This window comes from Rhinolophus sinicus, linkage group LG04 (genome assembly GCF_036562045.2).
Source record: "Rhinolophus sinicus isolate RSC01 linkage group LG04, ASM3656204v1, whole genome shotgun sequence".
NCBI classification, from domain to species: Eukaryota; Metazoa; Chordata; class Mammalia; order Chiroptera; family Rhinolophidae; genus Rhinolophus; species Rhinolophus sinicus.
In genome coordinates, this window is record NC_133754.1 from 170255514 (window position 1) to 170277390 (window position 21877).

At 34.9% G+C, this 21877-nt stretch overlaps 1 protein-coding gene across 4 annotated transcripts in view; it reads left to right on the forward strand.

The window, feature by feature from the left end:
• The window catches only part of KIAA1958 (KIAA1958 ortholog), a 137147-nt gene that overhangs the window by 94113 nt on the left and 21157 nt on the right, over positions 1-21877 (forward strand). For all 4 annotated transcript variants that reach the window (XM_074330837.1, XM_074330835.1, XM_074330836.1 and 1 more), the window contains one exon: positions 17991-18163. In XM_074330837.1, the coding sequence (XP_074186938.1) occupies positions 17991-18163 (173 nt within the window). The remainder of the gene's footprint in view (positions 1-17990; positions 18164-21877) is intronic.

The window sequence follows — 21877 nt, forward strand, 5'->3', positions numbered from 1 at the left end:
CCCCAGTGTGGTTACTGTGTCCAGAGGAACTGTGATTATACACTGCTTCTCGTTCCCTTTCCTCTGCCCTCAGTGGTAACTTTATAAAAGTATAAATATATAATATATTTTTCTTTTTACAAATAAGCCAAGGGAGATAGTTTAGTATTACTAGCATAGTATTATAGGCTTAAAACAAATGTACTTGTGGGTGATTAAATGTAATTATTGTTACAGACTTGACAAAACCATAGTGTTTCTCAGGCAACACAAAATAGAGAAGGAATTCCGTTTCTGGAAAAACTCAAAATGGAAACTGAGAGTCGTCCTAGATGCTTGTGTCCTCAACTCCTTCCCACCCACCTCTCATTTTGAGTCTTCTTAATAAATGGCTTTATTTTTTTAATTTTTAAAATTCTTTATGAACCAGGAGAAGATAACACTAACTTTACTGCTTTTACAAAATTGTATTTATTCATATCCAGAATATGAAAGTGTTGATATAAGCTCGATATCAAATTATTTATATACTTTTTTTTTCTTCTTAGTTAGAACTTTAGCCCCTGTGCCTCATTTTTTTGCAATGTGTGAAAATCTGGATGTTTACCTAACATTTTTTCTTTTTGGAGGAAATGAGGTAGGAGGGAATAAAGCTGTCATTCTTTTTGGAACATACATAGTTTTTAAATAATATGCAAAGTCCAATTGCATAATTGTGGTTGTTTTTTTTTTTTAAAAAAAGACTGTTATATAGCTCGATTTTACTTTTGTGCTTGAACCTGGGTAGAATTGTTTTGTTCCCTAAGAAATCAGTGTAAATGAAATTTGATTATCAGATTTACAAGAAATTTAAAACTACCAAAGCTTTGAAAATGTTCCCAAGCATTAGATTGTATATCAAGCATAAAGAGAAGGTAGAAAATGGGAAAGTCTTACTAAAAGATTTAGAAGCACTAGTTAAGACAAGAAAAAAACTCATCATCTTCAAAGCTCAGATCCCCCCCTTGAATTATTTATTTATAAGGATTAAATATCAGTATCTTTTCCCTAGGGGATTACTTGACTGTAGTTGAGATCAAAGGAATATTGACACTCATTTTAGGTAACAACATTTTGTTACCAGATTTAGCTGAATTCAAAGCATTCTTGAAAATGTGCCAAGTTTCTTTTAAAGTAAATATAAATGCATTTATCTGCAATATCCTGCAATTATAATAATAATAATTTTGGTTAAAAAACTCTTTGTGGTGGTTTTTCCAAGGTGTTTATTTTCAAGTCTTGAAGGCTGTGGTGAATTATTAGTTAAGATACTTCAAAAATAAAATAAATTTAGACATTAGGATCACAGTAAAGCTGAGCAAGGTTCACATCCTGTATGATCATTAACATAAACAAATCCAAATCTTAATTGCTTTGTTGAATCTGGGCATTCTGTTGGGAGTATTTGTTCTTCAAGGCAACCTCATAATTCGCATTAGCTAGGAAGGTAGGTGGTATTTTATGTATTAATTTATTGTACGGCCAGGAGAGATTTCATTTTGATTTGCTGAGTCATCACATTAGCTGAGCTTTCCCATGGGTGTGCAGCTCTTCCCACGACTAAGTCACAGCTCCTAAAGCCCAGTTCCTCTGAGCTGTGACCCTTCCTTTGGCTCAGGAGTGGGAAGTCTGTTGTGGACTTTGTGTGGTGGAGTCAACTTCATTGCATGACTTTTCCTCCATAGGGAGGCATCCAGAAACAAGAAGAAAGGTCGGAAGATATCTTGCTTTGCTTTTTGTATTGATGATGATAAGTACCATTTGGGGGCCAATATGTGTGCTAGCACTGTGCTAAGTGACTTACATGCGTCACTTATATAAGAAAGTTACTAATTGTAGGCAAATTAGGAAATACAGATAAGCTTAAAGAAAACAAAATACATACTCGTAAATCTGCTAGCCAAAAATAACCACTGTTAACTTTCTTGTAACTATTTCTTAAGATATTTCAGTTACATACATGTTTACTTCTAGATGCATTGTCTTTAATCCTTTCAACAACTTTGAATGGAAGGTTATCTCCATTTTACGTTGAGATCAAGACAAATCATTGAGAGTATAGCTGAGGAAATGGTACTTTCTGTCATCTGACTCCAGAGTTTTTTGTATTTACCTTTCTTAGTTTGAACTCGTAATTAGTTTCTAGCGATTTGAGCCAGATACGGGGACACAGTGTCTTCCCATCTCTCTAGGCTATCCGATTAAAAGGAATGCTGAGTTCTCTCTCACGGTGGCACACTGTGTCTCCTAGTCCCCCCTCTGCCGTTCATTTCGAACCACGGGGTCTCTTTCTCTGGGTTCTCTTTACAAAACTTTTCTGTTGTCCTTATTCTAAAACTGGTCTATAAGTTCACAGGACATCCTACTGTCAAATAACTTTTTAAAAGTAAGGATATTTTTACATAGGTTACCTCTGATGTTTAAAAAAAGGTTTCGGTAAAACTAAAAATATGGTTGTGTGTTTCATTTTTGCATTGACTTTTTTTATTTATTTCTTGGTATGTTTTTGACAGCAAAGTAAGTTTGTCACGAGGGAAAAGGGCAGTCAGTTTGCCCTGACAAAACAGTATTAGGAAGTTTCTATTTGTGTTTATTGAGGTACTAACATTAAAATGTCTCACCTGTTTAATCCTGTTGCATTTAGAAGAACACGGTTAAATTGAGAATGTGAATTTTTTTATTTTTTTATTCTGCATTGATAACTCAAACCAAATAGGAACATTATTTCCTAAAGAACAGTTTGGTAGAAGTATAGCCAAATTATAGTCTCTTTGAGTTAAATTGTGAAAAATTATCTGCAACTACCTCCAAATTTTGTGTTTTTGTATAAACAATACTGAGAATATACCACTGTTTGTTATCATAATTTTAAAAAACAATTATGTCCCTACTGTGGCAGTGGTAGATGCCAAACTCTTACATGTGCTTTAGCAAAAATTCAACAATCCAGCAGATACTCAGTTCAACATAGTGTGCTGCCTTTCCATGCAATCACATAGTTCATACAAAAACTATTATATAAAACTTTATTTGCAATGTTTACACTTTAAAGTCCGTGTAATGTCATGTAAGAAGTTCTCCAGTGCCCCTCACATGACTCTGGAAGTTTTGCACTGTCTATAAGGACAATGCCAAACCCATCTGTCAGTTTGGCTGACATAGCTGCATAATTCAGTCTCCTAGGTTCGTGTGAGTGACTGGCTGTTGAAAACCATAGATGGTATTTTTTTTTTTAAACCATACTATTTGAAAAGGTTAGCGATATTCAAGATGTTTATCCAACAGAACTTATTCTTAAGATTCCATTTGGTACCTTAGTTAATAGGGCTGGTCTGAATACGATCCATAAATACACATTAACTATTTAAAATGTTTGTTATTTTACAATTGCTTTTCCTGATGTTAAGTTTTCCCCAAGTTAATTCACTTTTCCCTATGTTAAATCATTTCCTGATCTATAAAAGGATAATCTAAAAAGTTTCTACCATAGATTGGGTCTCTTTGGTTTTTCAGTTAGGTCATTGTTAGCTGAAAACTTCATCATATTAACTTATCCATGTACTATGACTTAGCTCCCAGGTGTCAATAAATCAAGTGACTTGACCGAGATGAAAATTTATAGTCATGTCAACAAATATTTGAGCACCTAGTGTCTAGACACCTAGGGGAGGGTACAAAGATACATAAATAGTCCCTGCTCTCAACAAATTTATAAAAGATACTGTAATAAAAGTTTCATTTCATTTTTTAAGAGCCCATCAAAAAACTATGCCAGTACTGTTTTTCAGTTTCCCAACCTTTGTACAATAGCCATTGAATATGTTGTTTTGTTATAGAATACATAATACTGCTTTGGGTATTTTGTGGAGAATCTTCCTTAGAGCCTGTTTTAAAATCAATAATAAGGCCAAGCCATTTCTGCACCATCCATTGTGTTCACAGAGGTGTGCGTGCTTGAGAATGTGCAGATTGTCATCACTGACTAGCATTTATTGAGTTCTTACAGTGTACCGTAGTACTAAGTGCTTCCGTAAGCTGTTTCACTTGATTCTCACCGTAGTCCTGTGAGGGTGGATATCATTAGTTCTCTTTTCTGAGTGAGGAAATCCAGAGAAGTCAGTGGGTTGCCCCCGTCACAGTTAATACTGAAGAGCATCTGGATCTGAAACTAGATCCAGATACTGTTAAACACTGTCGTTTTCTGCGGTAGTTGCTTGTTCACAAAGTGATTTGCTGTGCTTCTGTAGACCCTCTGAAATGGTAAATTATCAATGAAATCCCTGGTGTGATAAAATCATCAATATTCATTCAACTCCGAATTGATTGAGAGCAGTGCCATCACCTGTCATGTTTGGTGGCACATTGTTGAGGCCCCATTACTGTACTTATTTTGAGATAGGACAGTCAGCAGAGTTTGTTTCCCCCCAGACATGAGTAGAGAAGAAAAATTTGTGTCACTCTTTAAAGGACATTAACTTTGTTGTGGAGATGAGTGTGTATTACATAATGAGTGTGTATGTACACGTAATTACATATTTAAAAATGATTGGCATTTGTTTTTACCCCGTTTCAAGAGAGTTCCATTCAATTCAGACAGGGAAGGGGGAGGTTCTGGGCAGAGAAAACACCCCTCATAAGCCCAAAAGTGATACTGCCATTCACCAGATACTGAATACTGGTTGCCAGTCTGTCAGGGAGTTTGGTCTTGCCTATAAATGTGGTGCCAGCAAGTTAACAAAATTAAGAAAAATATTGTTCTTAATTTTTTTTTAATCAGTTATGATTATTTACAACAAAGTTTTTTGGGAGAAATACTGTCCTTATGATTCTCAGAATTAGAGATTGATTGTGAAACCATTCAGATTTGTTTCTAGTTTGACTATCTCTGCAGTTTAATATACGTATTAGAGACAAAGGCTTCTGATTTTACTCAGCCTTTTTCTGACTTTTTTTTGTTATAGGAAAGACGTATTTTGATCTTTTATTTCTGTAGACAAAATAAAGCTGTAACACTTAGCGACTATAAATAAAAACTCCCTCCCATGTAATAAAGGAAATAAACTTCTAAACCTAGAGGAAAAAATATCAAGGGGAGTACATGATAATTTATTGCAGTAAGGTAATTTTTTAATGTTCATTCATGAAAAAAATAGTTATAAATACTAAAGAATTAAGTTCCGGATCACTTTCAGTGTATTTTTCTTAATTATGCAAGACAGATCTCTGCATATCCATCATACGGTGTGGTGCAGATAGTTACAAAGAAACACACCATAGCAAGGGCAGCCTCCATTGTTTTTATGTTTTTTTCTTAATGCATGGTGTTCAAGCATTGCCTCTCCTCCCCACTTGGAGCTGGCTGAGATGATATGAATGCATAGCCTTTGATAAGGCAAAGTAATGAAGCTGGGATGATTTTAAGAGATCCTTGCCATAGAATATAACTGAGATAAAGAAATACACTGCGTCTGTCATCTTGGTGGTGGTTCTGTATTTCTAATGATATAAAAACAGAAAAGAGGGGGATGCTATTGGTAAACTGCCAACTACACTGATTTCACTTTTCTAAACAGAGAAAACAGTTTTCTTGTGGTCCATCCTCTTTGTAAATTGACCAACAGGGCCTACCAAAACTGAGAGAAAGACCTGATACAATACTGAAGATTGCATTATTATTAAAAAGATAGCATTTTAATACATTTAAATTGAGTTTTTATGTAAATCATGACCTAGTGGAATTAGACTAAGTATTGATAAGGTTCGAATACTAATTTGATCAGAATATTAATGAGGTCAGAGCATTAATATAAACCATTATCTTTGTTGAATTATAATCATAGAGGTTGGACCTCAAAAGGACCCAAGAAATCATCTAGCCCAGTGATTTCCAGTGCTGTGAAGAATAGGAGTCACCATATCCTCTTAAGGGGAGTGGGCCTGGAGGTCAAGGAAACGGAGATTGCAAAGGGAACGAAGTATTGTGAAACAGTTTTCCCAGGAACTCTCACGTTCCCTTACCTTCCTACTTTGAGACTCGCTAGACTGATTGAGCTCTTGCCTCTATGACGCAGGTGTACTGGGCTGTAAAATAGGATTGGAAGCATCTAATGTACAGGAGAGGGGAACAGCGCCAAAGAGATTAGATGAATGCCCAGGTGCGTGCTCCTGTCAGAGTCAGAGCCAAGACTAGAATCCAGGCATCTTGACTTCCAGTCCATAAATAGAGCTTAGGGAGGAAAAACAACCCTACCTTTCTCCTGAGTTAGAGAGGATATCCTTGTTTTCAAAAATTTTTTAAATGTTAATTCCTCAATCAAGTTTCTATTAGGAGTAGATTCAAGCTGCCAGTATTCAAATAGGCTTTTTTTTTTTTGCATGTGAATTTTCACTTCTCATTGTGTAGTGTTGTATCTTGATTTTAGCAACTTCTTTTGAAATTTGATGGGATAATCTTTAAATGTAATCGTTCACCTTTTTATTTTAACAAACATCTTTTAGCCTCACCCATTTATATTTAGTTTTCATTTTTGGAGGGGAAACAAACTACAGTTTTCAAGTATAGGAATTGCAGTTAGAGATTTTAAACTAAAATGTAACTAAAAAAATTTGGTATTCATTTGACTATCCAACCACAAAGCATCTATGCTATTGGTTTTGAATGCAGTCTGTATCCTTTTTTAGTCTATGTAAAGTTTAAAAAGTCATCTTGAAGATGACTTCTCTTCAATCAAAATGATCAAATTTCTATCAACATAATTAGAATTCTTCTGAAGTGAATTTATTGAGAGATAGGAAGGGGAAAGAAAATGGGAATTATGAAAGAGACCTACAGGAGGAAGATACAGAAATACAAAATATTTGTAAATTCTCTTATTATCCTGCTTGCTCTTCTAAAAAATGAATTCAAGCATAAATAGAAAAGTTTTACAAATTTTTACATTATAAATTACACTTACTAAATCATAGTTGAAGAAAAAAATGAAATTTTCTTATGTGAAAAAGGTACAATGAAATTTTGTCTTGAATGCAACGTTGAATTTTACTAGACTTCTGATGTTCTTTGGAATTAGAATTACACAGGAATTAGTATTTTTACCATTATACATTTCAAAGAGCTTTGAAAATATTTGGCATTCATTTATTTGTGGTAGGTAGAATTAGGAAGACATCAGCAATATAGAATTCTAACAGTAATTGTGCATACTGTATTGAAGTGACTTTTATGCCTGTTTACTTTGTGTAGTTCTTACATTTTGTAAATCAGATACCTTAGTATACTTCCACTAGAAATTAACTTATTTATACTAGATAAAGTAGCAAGTCCATTTTAGTATTAATCCACTCAGATTAACTTTATCTAAACTTTTATATCTACAGTCCACTATATAACAACTTTTTAAATAGCATTTATAACAAAATAACTTTCGTTTTATAAAGTATTTGTTACAAAAAAAAATCTTGCCAAAAACCATTACAATTTCTATGCATTGTGTCATATTCAGTGACGTCATTGTTGAGGTTTTGCATGTTGTTGTAGGGTACTCTTTCATATGTGTGTTTGTGGTGTTTATGTGGAATTGTTAACCATTGCTGCTATCACTTATTGTAGTTAAACTGAAAAACTGCTCAGAGGCTGTGCCAGTCAACATTTTGTGTTACTTGTGGAAGTATGTACTTGTTTAATATTTTGAGCCAGCACTTAGTGGTCTCTACAGAAGGAAATATTGTAGTTGTCAAGTGGTGCCAACTTCAAAATCTTGTTTCCTATAGATAATTCCAGGTAACTTTTCTTGTATACTATCCCCAACTCTTAGAAAGGGAAACATTTGCAAAAAGAGAAAGCAAGATTTCTGATCCCCCACCACCACTTTAAATATTTTTTTCCTGAAACTTGAGCGCCTTACAGAGAAATCCAATAGAATGACAATGTAGCAGCATAATTTCCCGTAATCTGGATATTTTTAGGTTGAATAATGAAATAACAGGGCTATGAGATGCATACATTATTTCTGTTCATTATCATGGCTTAATGTTTGAATTACGTTTAATAAGAATATTTTGTTTTTAAATTATGTATATATGGGACCATGGAAACCTCAGTTCCCAAATATTAAATTTTAGATTCAGCATTTGCATGGAGTTATTTAACATATTTGGTTGCTTCATGACCATCAAAATTTTTTCATTCCCACCTGTCTTTAGTTTGGTTCCTAGTATTTCTATTTTGCCTCAACAATTCCAAACAAACTCTGAAAGTAAATAGAAAATTATTTCAGTGGATGAATTCTACTAAACTACTTGTAAAAATTCAACATGTGGGAAATGTCAATATACATTTATACTCTTAAAATGGAATAGAAACTATCATAAAATCTTAAGAAAAGAAGGCTACTTCTTTCAGAGCCTTTTTCACCAACATGCCAAAATTCCTCACTCCGTGCAGGGTTTCATTCTGTCTGTTCAATGGGTTTATAATTATAAGATTCCTTTAATAAAGGGATAAGCTAAATTACAGAGAGGCTTTTGGTGTGACTGTCAGATACATGGCGACAGCTAGTGCTGAATTTGGAAACATTGCTGCTGAAAATGCTGGTTTAATTCTAAGAATATTAAAGCTAATTCATCAAGTCCCCTGCTACTTCTTTGCTTAAAGGAAAAGAAAGGCAGATTTTTAATTGTGAGCCTTTTCGCCAGAATGTGCTTTCAACATTTGCCCTTCAAGAGAGGTAATAAAGCAATAAAAGGAAATTCAATTATGCATATTCTAAAGAAGTTCTACCCTTGTCCACTGGCCTCCAGAGTGACACTAAAGTATTTCTTGATTCCTGCATTGGGAGTTTTCAGGCAAGGCCTTTGCACTTAGAATTCCTTTTATATTTTGGACACCAAAGATGATGGCATGATATATCCTGATGTTTGACATTAACAGTTTCTATTAGATAGCAGTGGGCACATTTATTTGAATCTTGCTCTTGGATTTATTCACCCCCTGTGGCTCTTCTGTACATTTTGTATGTCTGTCCTGAGGCCCTTAGCCTAGGGTGACTTCTTAATCGAATTATACATATGTACTTATTAGGCTTCTAATTTATAGAGTCTGTTTCCACCTTGACTTTAAACTTTTTTCACTGCTATCATTAGACATAGATTTGCTACGTGAGCCCTTTGGTGAGCAATAGCTTGTACTTTTTTCATTGTAATCTGAAGATGTAACTATAACCCTATAGGCTGAAACCTGGTGCGAGAGTAACTGGAAGCATTTGGATTCAACAGAATCACTGTATATGACTCATTGATCTGTTGAAATGAGGAACTTTGGTGGTTTAGTAGAATAAATACTGTATTCAACTTAAATAAGGTCTTCCATCTTTCTTACAAATTATAAGAATGACTTTTTAAGATTCAGTTCACCACTTAGAAGTTAATTGGAAATAAAAAGGTAAATTTATCAATTTAGTATAATTTAATACCAGGCATCTTTTAAGAAATATAACCACCACAATTAACGCTTAGAAAAAAATTTATAAAAAAAAAAATAGAACTGTTCTTTGAAAATACATTTACTTTTCCCCCTATTTGATAGATTGTCATTTTTCACTTGATTTTTAACTGATGTACATGAAAAAAGCACATGTGTGCCTGTTCACTCTAATCATATTAAAAATTCTCTTAAGCTGCTGCAGTTATAATTTGTGAAAAAAAGAGGAGAAAGGTGAATTGAAATGGAAGGAATTTTTTGTTAATATGTTAAAATGTGTGACTTTGATACTCTTGGTTAATTAATATTTGTAATAGATAGAACTTTTGTTAATGAGAGTATTTTCTTGGTTTCATTTTTATTTTGCTGCTCACTGATCTTTTACACGAAGATGTTTTCATCTTTATCAGCTCACTGTTTTTGCTTCATATTTGTCTGTGTACTTGTGCTCTAAATAAAATTCTAGTTTTATGTCCCAGTGGTTTATCCCATTGTGTGTATAATGTTTGCCTCTAATGTAAGTGTAATTTTCTATTGTTTTCAGTATTTGTTGGTACAGCCTAAATCTTATGGAAATGAGAAAAACAGTCCAATAAAATCAGCTAATGAGTGTCAGTGATGTCTCTATGAGAGCATGTTTTAATCACAATATTTTGTCTGTATTTGGGTATATGCAGTCTTCATTCATTTAATAAATGGTTTTCTGCAAAGCTGGCTGATTTTTGTAGCTACAACAAACAATTTAAAAACAAGCCATGTAATGAAAAACAAAATTGTCGTGGTCACTCTGCATTAGCCTCATATACTCAGTGCATGCTGGACAAAGCATTCCATGCCAAGTGTTTCTAACCACTGAGGATGGGGAGAAGCCCTTCTACATGTGAGTGCTCAGAAACAGCCTGTGGGGGAGGGAAGACACTTTAGGAAGGCTTCTACAGCTGAATTAATCGTATGCTTTCTGGAGCCCCAACCCCTCAAACCCTATAAATGGAGCAGAATGCGCCACTGCAAACTCACTATCGGGAGCAGTTTCGGCCAACTGTGCAGTTATACCACACGAAGTAGATGTCAGGTTCCAGACGTCCTCATGTTTAGGAAAATCTTTTCAGTCAGATATAATTCTCCATGTGCCATTCATTGCATTGAGCACATTTGACAATGTTCTTTGAGCAGAATAGGAATGGTTGTTCAAAATGATTATAATTAAATGTTAACTTCAGACATCTTTGTTGTGTCACTAAAATTATTTAATGAAGAAAAGCATATTAAAACACCCGAAAATATAATGTTCTCTCTCACGGTCAAATCTTATGCAGAAATGCAAATGTAGTCCTTTCATATATGAATAATCCACCAAAGTCTTATAGAAAGCTGTATATTGCAAATAGAAATAATGACTATTTTTGTGTGATAATGTTTTTAATGGTATTAAAATTACTTTATAAATAGCTGTAACTTAGTTTATGTTTTCCTAGTACTTTAAGAAACAAGTTACTCATTTAAATTATGACAAATTTTACTTACCTGATATAAGAATGTTAGCATTTAAGTTGAGTAATATTTAGCTTACAAGTCAAAATGTTTTCTTTTTATAGTTTTATTTATTTATTTATTTATAATCTTTTCCACGAGATTTCAAGTGACTAAAATGGCTTATACATATAACATACTTAATGTTGGTGAAATGTCACACATTGAATTTGGTGGCAAACATTTTCAGACTGAACTCTTATTTTTTAAAGCATTTTCTTTATTAAAATTTATAATCCTTTTTAAATATTAAGGCAATAAATATTCATTGTGAATAATTTGGCAAAAACTAATAAATACAATAAGATAGGAAGAAAAAATTACAGGAATCTTACTACCATAAATAACTTTTAACATTTTGGTGTTTTATTTTGAAATTTTTAAGCATAAATATACAGGTCACCCTTAAACAAGGTACGGGGGGGTAGGTGTGTCAATCCTGCCCAGTCAAAAATCAACATATAACTTTTAACTCTCAAAAAGTTTACTAATAGTCTACTGTTGACTGGAAGCCTTACTGATAACATAGTCAATTAACACATATTTTGTATGTTATATATATTATATACTGTATTCTTACAATAAGGTAAACTGGAGAAGAGAAACTGTTACTTTAAAAATCCAGAGAAAATACCTTTACAGACTATACGTATTTATGGAAAAGCACCCGTGTGTGAGTGGACCCGTGCAGTTCAAGCCTGTGTTGTTCAAGGGTCAACTGTATTTTCAAAAATTGTAGTCCAACTGTATTTACTGTTTTCTACATTTGTAAAAGATCTTTACCTTTGAAAGTGTGATTATTACATAGCTACATATTAGTAGTTTTCCATTGCATAGTAGTACCAAAATCTATTTTATAATGCTTTTGTTGGATTGGACTTGTTTCCAGTTTTTCACTTTTATAAATATGCCTTCAGCATACCTTTTTATACATATCTCTAATGACACCCTTAGGATGAAGTTCTAGAAGAGGAATTCCTGGGTCAAATAAAAAGAACATTTTATTTTTCCTACATACGCATTTCCAAAGTCTAAGTGATTTTTATAACTTGCAAAAATAATATAGTCATATTGTAAAATGTGTAAGTCCCACAGATGAGTCTTCTTCGACATCTTTTTCTATACTAGTGCAAGTTCCCCCATATCCTTGCCTACATTTAGAAATGGACCTTTTTGTGTTTTTGCCAATCTGATAAATGAATTACATCTTATTTTGATTATAATATCTGATTATTGCTAATGCTTTTTGTCATTTGTATTTCTTCTATGAATAATTGCTTGTCGTATCGTGGGTCCATTTCCTTGGTTATCTTTTTCCAATTGATTTGTAGGAGCTTTTCATATGAATTTTGCCACCTTATGTGTTATTAGTATTTTATAGTAGGTCTGTTTATTGTCTTTTAAGGTTTATTCAATGCAGAACTTTTGAATTTTTATGTCGTTTGATGTGTTAATACATTTGTTTTATTCCACTGGGTTGTGTCATACTCAGAAATGCTTTCCTTACTCCCCAAATCATGAAAATTGTCTTCTTTATGGAAATAGCTGTTTGAAAAAATGATCCATTTGGAAATCTGTTGTTTGTATGAGATATAAAATAGGAATCTAAATTTGCTTTTATTTTTGTTTTTCCAACTCAATAGCTTATTACTCAAAGCATCTATTGAAGAGTCCATCCTTTCTCCAGCAATTTGATTTGGAGCCTTTGTTATATAATCAATTTGCATATTTACACAAATCTTTTCTGGATTCTCTTCTGTAGCATTGATCTATTTGTCGATTTCTTTACCAGAACTTAAATTTAAAATTATTGCTGTGTTATAATACATGTTTATATCTTTCAGGGCAAGGCCTCCCAATTATTATGTTCAAAATTGCCTTCCTTTTCTTACGCATTTTCCTAGATAAATTTTAGAATCAACCTGACAAGTAATAACAAAAAGGGGGATTTTAATTAGAATTACATTGCACTAAAAATTACGTAAAGAAATTAAATAGCTTGATAATATTGAGCCTTCCCATCCAAGTACATGGTATAACTTTTTTTTATATAACTCTTCATTTATTAGGTTTGTATATACATTTTTAACTTTAAGAAGTTTTGGAAAATTTTCTTAATTATACAGTCAGAAAAGTGCACAAATCATTAGTGTACAGCTTGATTAATTTTTATGAAGCAAACACATTGCTGTAACCACCACCCCGAGGCAGACATAGAGCATTACCCAGAATCTTCCCTCATGTCCCGTCTCTGTTACCTTCTAAGGTGACAGTTATATTACTTTACCATAGTCATTTCATCTGCTTTTGAATTATATAAATGAACCATTTCAACACACTCTATTGTGTCTAGCTTCTTTCACTTAACATTGTCTTTTTGAGATTCATCTATAAATCATATAGTTCATTCCAGTAGTCCATTCCTTTTTGTTATTTTAAAATAATTTATTGTATTAATTGTGTTTACAATTTCACAGGCATTCTATTGTTTATGGACATGGAGTTGTTTCCAGTTTGGGGCTATTTATTACTATGCTTTTATGACCACTCATACATACATTTAATACACATGTGCACATTTCCGTTGGGTATATATTCAGATGTAGGATTGCGGGGTCATAGAATATGTATATTCAACTTGAGTAGATATTGCCAATTAGTCTCCAAAGTGGTTGTACAAAGTGACACTCCTACCAGCCGAGTACAGTGTTATTATTCTACATCCTCATTAACACGATGTTTATAGGTTTTGTTTTTCATTTAAGACATTTCGTTGAGTGTGTTTTAATTTATATTTCCTAAAATATTAGTGATACTTCCTATTTTGTGCAGTGCTCATGCAAGTTCATCCATTTTTAATTGGACTATCTCCTTCTACTTGATTTGGGAGGTATATGCACTTCAGATGTCCCACTGTCCCTTGCCTTTTCACCCTCTTAATGGTGCATTTTGATAAGTGTCTTTTTAATATTAATGAAACCCATTTTTAAATCTTTTACTTTTGGGGTAGTAATGTTGATGGCATGTTGAAAAATATGTAGCTACCCCAAGGTCACAAAAATGGTCTCCTATGTTTTGTGCTAGCAACTTTGTTTTGCCATTCACATTTAGGCCATGACACATTTAGAATTGTTTTTTGTTGTTTATGGTGTGCGGTAGGCATTCAATTTGCTCATATTGTGCTACGGATTTTTGTGTCTGTGTTTATGAGTTGTGTTGGCTTATAATTTTATTGTACTGTTCTTGTCGTATTTTTATAGAAAAGTTTTGCTGATCTGTAAGAGACACGGTGCTATTCCGTCTTTTTCTCTTTACTAGCAGATTCTTTAGATTTGGCATTATTAGTTCCTTAAATGTTAAAAGAATTTACTGATGAAATCCATCTGAATCTGAAAGGTTTTTTGTGATAAATTATAGATTCTTTAGATTTGGCATTATTAGTTCCTTAAATGTTAAAAGAATTTACTGATGAAATCCATCAGAATCTGAAAGGTTTTTTCTGATAAATTATAGATTCAATTTCTTTAATGAGTGTAGGATTATTTAAATTTTGTATTTCTTGTTCAGTTTTCATAAGTTGTGGCTTTTCTAGATATTTGTCCATTGTATCTGAAATTTCAAATTTATTGGCATCAAGTGTTTCATATGTTTTTACTGACTTTTAAATATCTGCAGGATCTGTAGTGATAACCGTCTTTTCATTCCTGGTGTAGTAATTTGTGCCTTCTCTCTTTTATTCTTACACGTTTATTAATTTTGTTAGTCTTTTCAAATGCATCTCTTAGCATTATGTTGTCTGGGGTTTGTGTGTGTGTGTGTGTGTGTGTGTGTGTGTGTGTGTGTGTGTGTAAATTACTTTCCTATTTCATTGATTTCTGTTTTTATATGTATTGTTTCCTTCTTTTTTACTTTTTGGCTATATTTGTTGTTATCTTTATAATTTCCTGGTACAGTTGGTATTCAACCATTCTTCTTTTGTAATCTCTGAATTTAATGCTATCATTTGCTCTATAGACACTGCAGTAATTTCATCCCACAACTTTGACGCATTGTATTGTCATTATTCAGTTTGAAATATTTACCACTGACTTTTTCCAAAAATGATTCCCATTATTTTCCTTTCACCAAGGGTTTATTTAGAAATATATAATTGTTTCATTGTCTGTTAACAAAATGTTCTAGAATTCTCTCCTTTCTTCCTCCTCTTCCCCTTTCCTTCTTCTTCTTCCCTTTTCTTCCTGAACTGTTCAGTTTCAAAGCTGTTGGTGGATGAGAGCAAAGTATGTGTGTTGAAGAAGCTGTGATGGCTTAGAGTGAGGCTTGAAGCCCGAAAAGGGTAAAGAGGGCATCTGCATAGGAGATGCCCAGTGAGGAGTGTAAGAAACTGACTGGGACAAAAAATAAATTTTAATAGGGAGTAATCTGGCAAGTGGTAACAGAGCTTGAACTGGGAAAGAAAGCATCTATTGGGGATGGTAGCCAGGTATGTGGTGGGCTAGCCTGAGCAGGGTAAGGAGGGCGTCCGTAGAAATAGTGGGAGATACGGGGAGAAGCCCTATGTGAAAAGTCTGAGCCTTCCTGGAGTGAGTAGGGCTTCCATGCATGGGGGTGGCCTGGTGTGAGGTATCATAGCCTAAGAAGTGTGATGAGGGCTTCCCAGCATGTGATGTCAGAGTGTGGAGTGAGAAAGGTGTCGGTGGTTAAGAGGATGGCCCAGGACAGGGTGTCATATGTTGAGTGAATAAGGACATCTGTGTGGGAGGCAGATCACAGCGAGGTGTCAGAGTCAAAGCAGGTGAGGAAAATCAAAGCCCGAGGAACAGGACATAACTAAATAAAACACATGATGCTGAATTGAACCCCTTCCCACATACAGGATATTGTTGGGGCGATTGACAAAACTTCAGTGGAAACAAGAGATTTCCATTTTCAGTGTATAGTCTCTGTCCTGTGATAAAAATGAAATTATTTAAGGTCATATAGTTAAACTTAACCATCCTATCTTGCAGTGTGATTCTTTTCTATGCCTGTGCTGTCTTGAAGTGATGGGGACGGGGCTGTGTTGCAAATAAGTCCTTTTTTCTGTTGTTAAAAAACAACAAACAAACAGTGAAACTATAGTGGTTATCTAAATAAACCAGATTTAGTTTTCCTCACAGAAGATTAATCCAAGTAAATTTGGGGGGCCAGGATATACGTTTTGTAAGGGGCTAATATTTAAATTGGATTCTTGATTGAGAACTATTCCTGTGGTACCTGATTCCTTTGACCCAGGTTCAAACCCTGGCCTGGGCACTTGCTGACCCCATCACTTGGGACAGCCCCTGTACCTGGCACAGAGAGGGGGGTATCGCAGTAAATATTGGATGAGTGATGAATGAAGTTACTAAATGTATGAGGTTCCGTTTCCTTATTTGTAAAATAGGTACAACAATAGGGTGTCTTAGAGCTTACAGATAATTTATATAACTCTTGGCATATAGTAAGCATGCAGTTAGTGCTAGATGTAATAATAGTTAATTTTATACTAGCATCCTTAAACTCAAGCGAGTCCCAGAAATAATGTTAGCTCGGTTTCTGAGGGTGATGAGAGGAACAAACCCACATGACTCAGTTGCTTCAGATACAATTTCTAGCATTGTTTAATCTACATTTATTAAAGCAAATTGTGTGTTCACCAGTTCAACAGCAGACTTAAAGGGTTGAAGACACAGTCTCTTGAGCATACCAAGCTATTGAAGAGAGAGTCTGGACACAATTAGATTGCAGCTCCCGGGAATAATAAAGCAAATGTGAGACATAGTGAAGGAGAGAATAAGGAAGTTGGGTAGTGTGGGGAAGGATTATGTAGAAGTGAACTTGGATTGGAAAAAAAGACGATTTGGATGGGTACGAAGACTCTAGGGAGACTTCTCAGGATAATTTTGGGTACCCTGGGTGGGAGTGGGTGCTGGGGACAGCAGGAGGCTGGTGGTGAGTCCCTCACCAGGAGCAGTGAAAGGTGAGGTGAGTGAGGTAAAGTGTAGCCAATTTGCAGACAACATTGGTAATCGTATTAACTTTATTTTGCTATTTCCCGACCTTTTTGTGCCTTGTTTGAATATGGAAACATTCCAGGGAGAGTCGAACCATTAGATGAAGTACAGGTTGCCATTGTTTTTCCTTTGAGGTAGTCTACCTTGATTTTTTTTCCCCTCCTAACACCACAATTTGAACAGTTTAAGCCTGCTTATAGTAGATCCCAGACAACGAAGAAGTCCAGCAAATGGTTATGGATCGATTATCTCTTTGGAAATTAATGCTTAAAGTGGATACATTGAGGAAAACCACTTTTCAGCTGAAGTAATCGGCAATTGCAATTTAAAATCTGTTTTCCTCTGACATTTGAATTCTTAGCTAGCTGATGGGTTGTGGAATCAGGGTTTAAATATCATTCTCTTCAGTAATTTATGAAAAGAATTAAAGAAATAGCAAACACCATGTAATTAAAGCCTCCCCGGATGGCACATAAGGCAATTGAGACTATATATTACCGAGAAATAACAGCTCTTCTTCATCTGCTAAGGGTAAAGAGAAAGGATGTGTTAACTTGTGTTCTCTCAATCTTTTTGTTGTTATTGTTAATAGAAATGCTATTATTTCCAGTGAAAACTTTAGAAAGAACATTCTTTGTTTTTCTACATTCATTTCCCCCCTTTGTTGTTGGAATGTCTGCATTAGTGTATCCATTAGTTTATATGGCAGAATTGTTGGCATTAAATGCAAAGTTACTGTATTGATTTCATGCTAGAAATGTCATTCCCTACTTTATTTATCCTAATAGAAGTATACTTGATAGAAATTTCATTTTTCAAAAGTGTTATCTCTGAGGAGTCTTCTGTTATTTAAGATGATCCCAAGATGTAATTCACTAAAGAAGGGAATGGCACATTATTTTAATGCCTTTTATTTTTTCTGTTTCTAGCCTATTCTACTAAGCTCAACAAATTTCCTGTGTTTAATATTAATGATGACTTGAATGATCTGTGTACCAGTGCAGTAAGCCCAAATACTACCAAAGCCACGCGGTATGCCCTGAATGTGTGGCGATATTGGTGCATGACCAATGGGCTCAAAGATCACACGGACATCACCAAGGTAAGAAACTCTTGAGTTTACTTCTTCTTTCAGCCAACTTCACCGAGCTACAAGTGGCGGGCACTGTGAGGAACACAGAAGAGTTGCTTTGTGCCTGGAGAAACTTTGAAAGAACATAACATAGAAAAATAGCCATAGTACAAAGCAGAATGTAATAAGTGTTCTATGAATTTACAAATCAGAAATGCCAAAAAAAATTCAGTTGGGTACATTTCAGTTTGGTGACACTAACAGAGGAACTGATATGTCAGCTGTATTTTGAGAGAGAGGTAGAATTTCAACAGAATTGGATGAAGACAAGCATCTTCTATAGGCGGAGGGATGTGAAGACGAGTAAGATTTGGAGGGCCAGACTCACTTGCCTGTAGCAGAGGCTTCATATATGGGATTAATGGACATAAAACTAGGTTTTGATACCCCTTAAGTGCTATGCTGAAATCTTGTGGATGTTGGGAAACCATTGAAATTTTGTTTTGTTTTTGTTTTTGTTTGTAAGGAGAGATTTTATTTGAAGGATTATTCCGGGGGCAGTGGGGAAGGGACTATTACAATAGGGAAAACGGCTCCCACCATAAGATCTGCAAGCGTCTTAAGGCTTAGGCACAAGGGAAACCACTCAAGTTCTTTGAACGGGAAGAAACATAATGAAAGTGATATTTGAGAGAAATTAATTGGAAGTGATGAGCAAAACTTTATTTAATATCCTTGGTCCTCGTTTTCCCCAGTTGTTAAATAAGTTCTGAAAAATCTCTTCCAACTTGAAATGTTTGAGGTTTGTGAAGGGAAGGAAAAATTCTTAGACATGTAGAGACAGAAGAGAAAGGTGTTGTATTTGGATTTGGATATATTGAGTCTAAATCAGATGGATATCCACCTAAACATGTCCAACGTTTAGGAATGTGGGATATAAAACATGGGGCTATGTTAAAGCTGGAAGTGTAAATTTAAAGGTCTTGCAAATAAAGGTCATAATTGAAGCCCATGGGCAGGTGACATCTCCAAGTGTGGGTGATGTGTTGAGGGCATAAGAGATAAAATAGGAAATTCAGGTTTCTACGTCTGGCAGCATGGTGCACTAGATACTGCAAAGGGCCTTTCTGATGTATTTGGAGAAAGAAAGGGAACCATCCACAGGGCCAAAAAAAAGGCGAGCTGAAACTGGAGCTGTAAGCAGTAAGCACATGTGAAAGGCAGGGTTCTACCTGAGGGCATGTTTTGACAACATTGTTAAGGAAGAGAAGAGACAGGTATATGAACTGAAGAATCCTTGATTGAGGAGAGGACCCTGAAAGGGGCCTGAAGGAGTTCTAGGTCAGTAGTATCCCCTGGCTCTGCGGAGTCATATGCTAGTAGTCTTTGAAGGAAACCATCCAGAATGTAGGTGCTCAGGTTTTGGGCAGATTAAGATCAACTAAATATGTACTCATTTAAAAAAATAACACCACAAGCCACTCCAGGAAATAAATCACTACAAGTGAGGATGAATAGAAACAACAAATAATAGGTTTAGACACCCAGCACTTTAGATAGTGGATTATAAGCTAAGTATGTATGAAATGTTTATAGAAATGAAAAGAATTACAGATGACCTTTGAATGAACAACGTGAGTGTTAGGGGCATGACTACTGTTCAGTCAGAAATCTACATATAACTAGTCAGCCCTCCCCATATGTGGATTCCCAACTGTGGATCAAAAATACTGTAAAAAATGTACAAGCTAAAATACTAATCAAAATGATCCAGCAGATTTGAAAATAAATTAAAATTTCCACTTATGGCCATAAGGGAATAAAAAGTTCCAGCTGTAACAACTAGAAAAACTGAGCACAATACACCGTGTTTCCCCAAAAATAAGATCTAGCCAGACTGTCAGCTCTAATGCGTCTTTTGGAGCAAAAATTAATATAAAGACCCAGTATTCTATTCTATTATATTATATTACATTATATTATAGCCAGTATTATATTATATTATATTATATTATATTATATTATATTATTATTACATTACATTACATTATATTATATTATATTACACTATATTACATTATATTACATTATAAAGACCCGGTCTTACAGTAAAATGAGACCGGGTTGTATATTAATTTTTGCTCCAGAAGGTGCATTAGAGCAGATTGTCCAGCTAGGTCTTATTTTCCGGGAAACACGGTATGAAAAACTCTTTGGACAGGACAGGCAGCACAGGGCTTGATTGATCCCTAAGAGAAAGGTAACAAATGAGATGAGTGCCATCATCTCTCAGGCTTTTTTCCTGGAGGCAATTTCTGAACTGCAGTGAAGGGAGGGGAACCAAACAGAGCCTGGCAGTCTTGCTGAGTTGAGGGGAAACAGAGGCCAGAGTTTAAGGAGGCAGAGGAAATGAGGACACTAGAAAGCAGTCCTAACGTTCATTGAAGAAGTTTGACAAATACAGAATTCGACAATGTAAAATCCACAATTCCGAGCATCCAATCAAATACTACTCCTCATAGGGAGATGGGAACATGTGACCCATAACCAGGAGAAAACTCAGTCAAGTCTTTCACTTCTAGCCAATTTGGAAGGCCAGATTTACCCTCCTGCCTGAAACAACCAAAATGCAGACAAATGATATAAACGTTTTGCAAGGTACTCTATAATGCACAAGAAAGGACAGTGATCTCTGAGAACCAGGGAACAATGTGAGCCTTACTGAGCACTGCCTTGAGAGACTTCCCAGAGTTCTGGTGCAGGGAGGGAGAATGAAGGCAGAGCTCAGCTGACTTGCTGAATTGAGGAAATGGAGCTGCAAGTCCAGAGAGAGCAAGGTGGTTAGAACTGTCATGACAGCACATTTGAAAGTAGAGAGCGACACCTGAGAGAAAGGAAGACAGTTTCCCTCAGATATTTAGCTGAGTACTGATCAACATATGCATACGAGGAAATCACCTAATACTTGCAAAAAACCACCTGAAAGAATTAAAGGTATCAGTTCCTGGAAATAGTATCTGTTCCCACCAGCCAGACTGGAAAAAGCTCGGGATTCAGGGGGTAGAGTACTCAGAAAGGTCTTGTATCAGATGTGGAGAATAATTAACTCTAGAATGAGCTCTGCCCTAATCCCACACATCAAATCTTAAAAGCAAGACTCAGGGACATGAAAAAGTGGTAAACATCACTAACCATCAAGGAAATGCAATTTAAAACCACAATGAGATATCACCTCACACCTGTTAGAATGGCTATTATCAAAAAGACAAAAAATAACAAGTATCAGTGAGGATGTGGAGAAAAAGGAACCCTTGTGCAATGTAAATTGGTACAGTCATTATGGACAACAGTATGGAGGTGGCTCAAAAAATTAAACATAAAACTACCATACAATCCAGCAATTCCACTCCTGGGCATTTATCTGAAGGAAATGAAAACGCTAACTCCAAAAGATATATGCATCCCCCATGTTCATTTAAGCATTATTTACAATAGCCAAGACATGGAAGCAACCTAGGTGTCCATAGATGGATGAATGGATTGTAGTATATATATACAATGGAATATTATTCAGCCATAAAAAATGAATGCAATCTTGCCATTTGCAACAACATAGATAGAGCTTGAAGGCATTATGCTAAGTGAAATAAGTCAGACACAGAAAGACAAATACTGTATGATCTCACTTATATGTGGAATCTTTTTTTAAATGAACTTACAGATACAGAGAACAGATTGGTCACT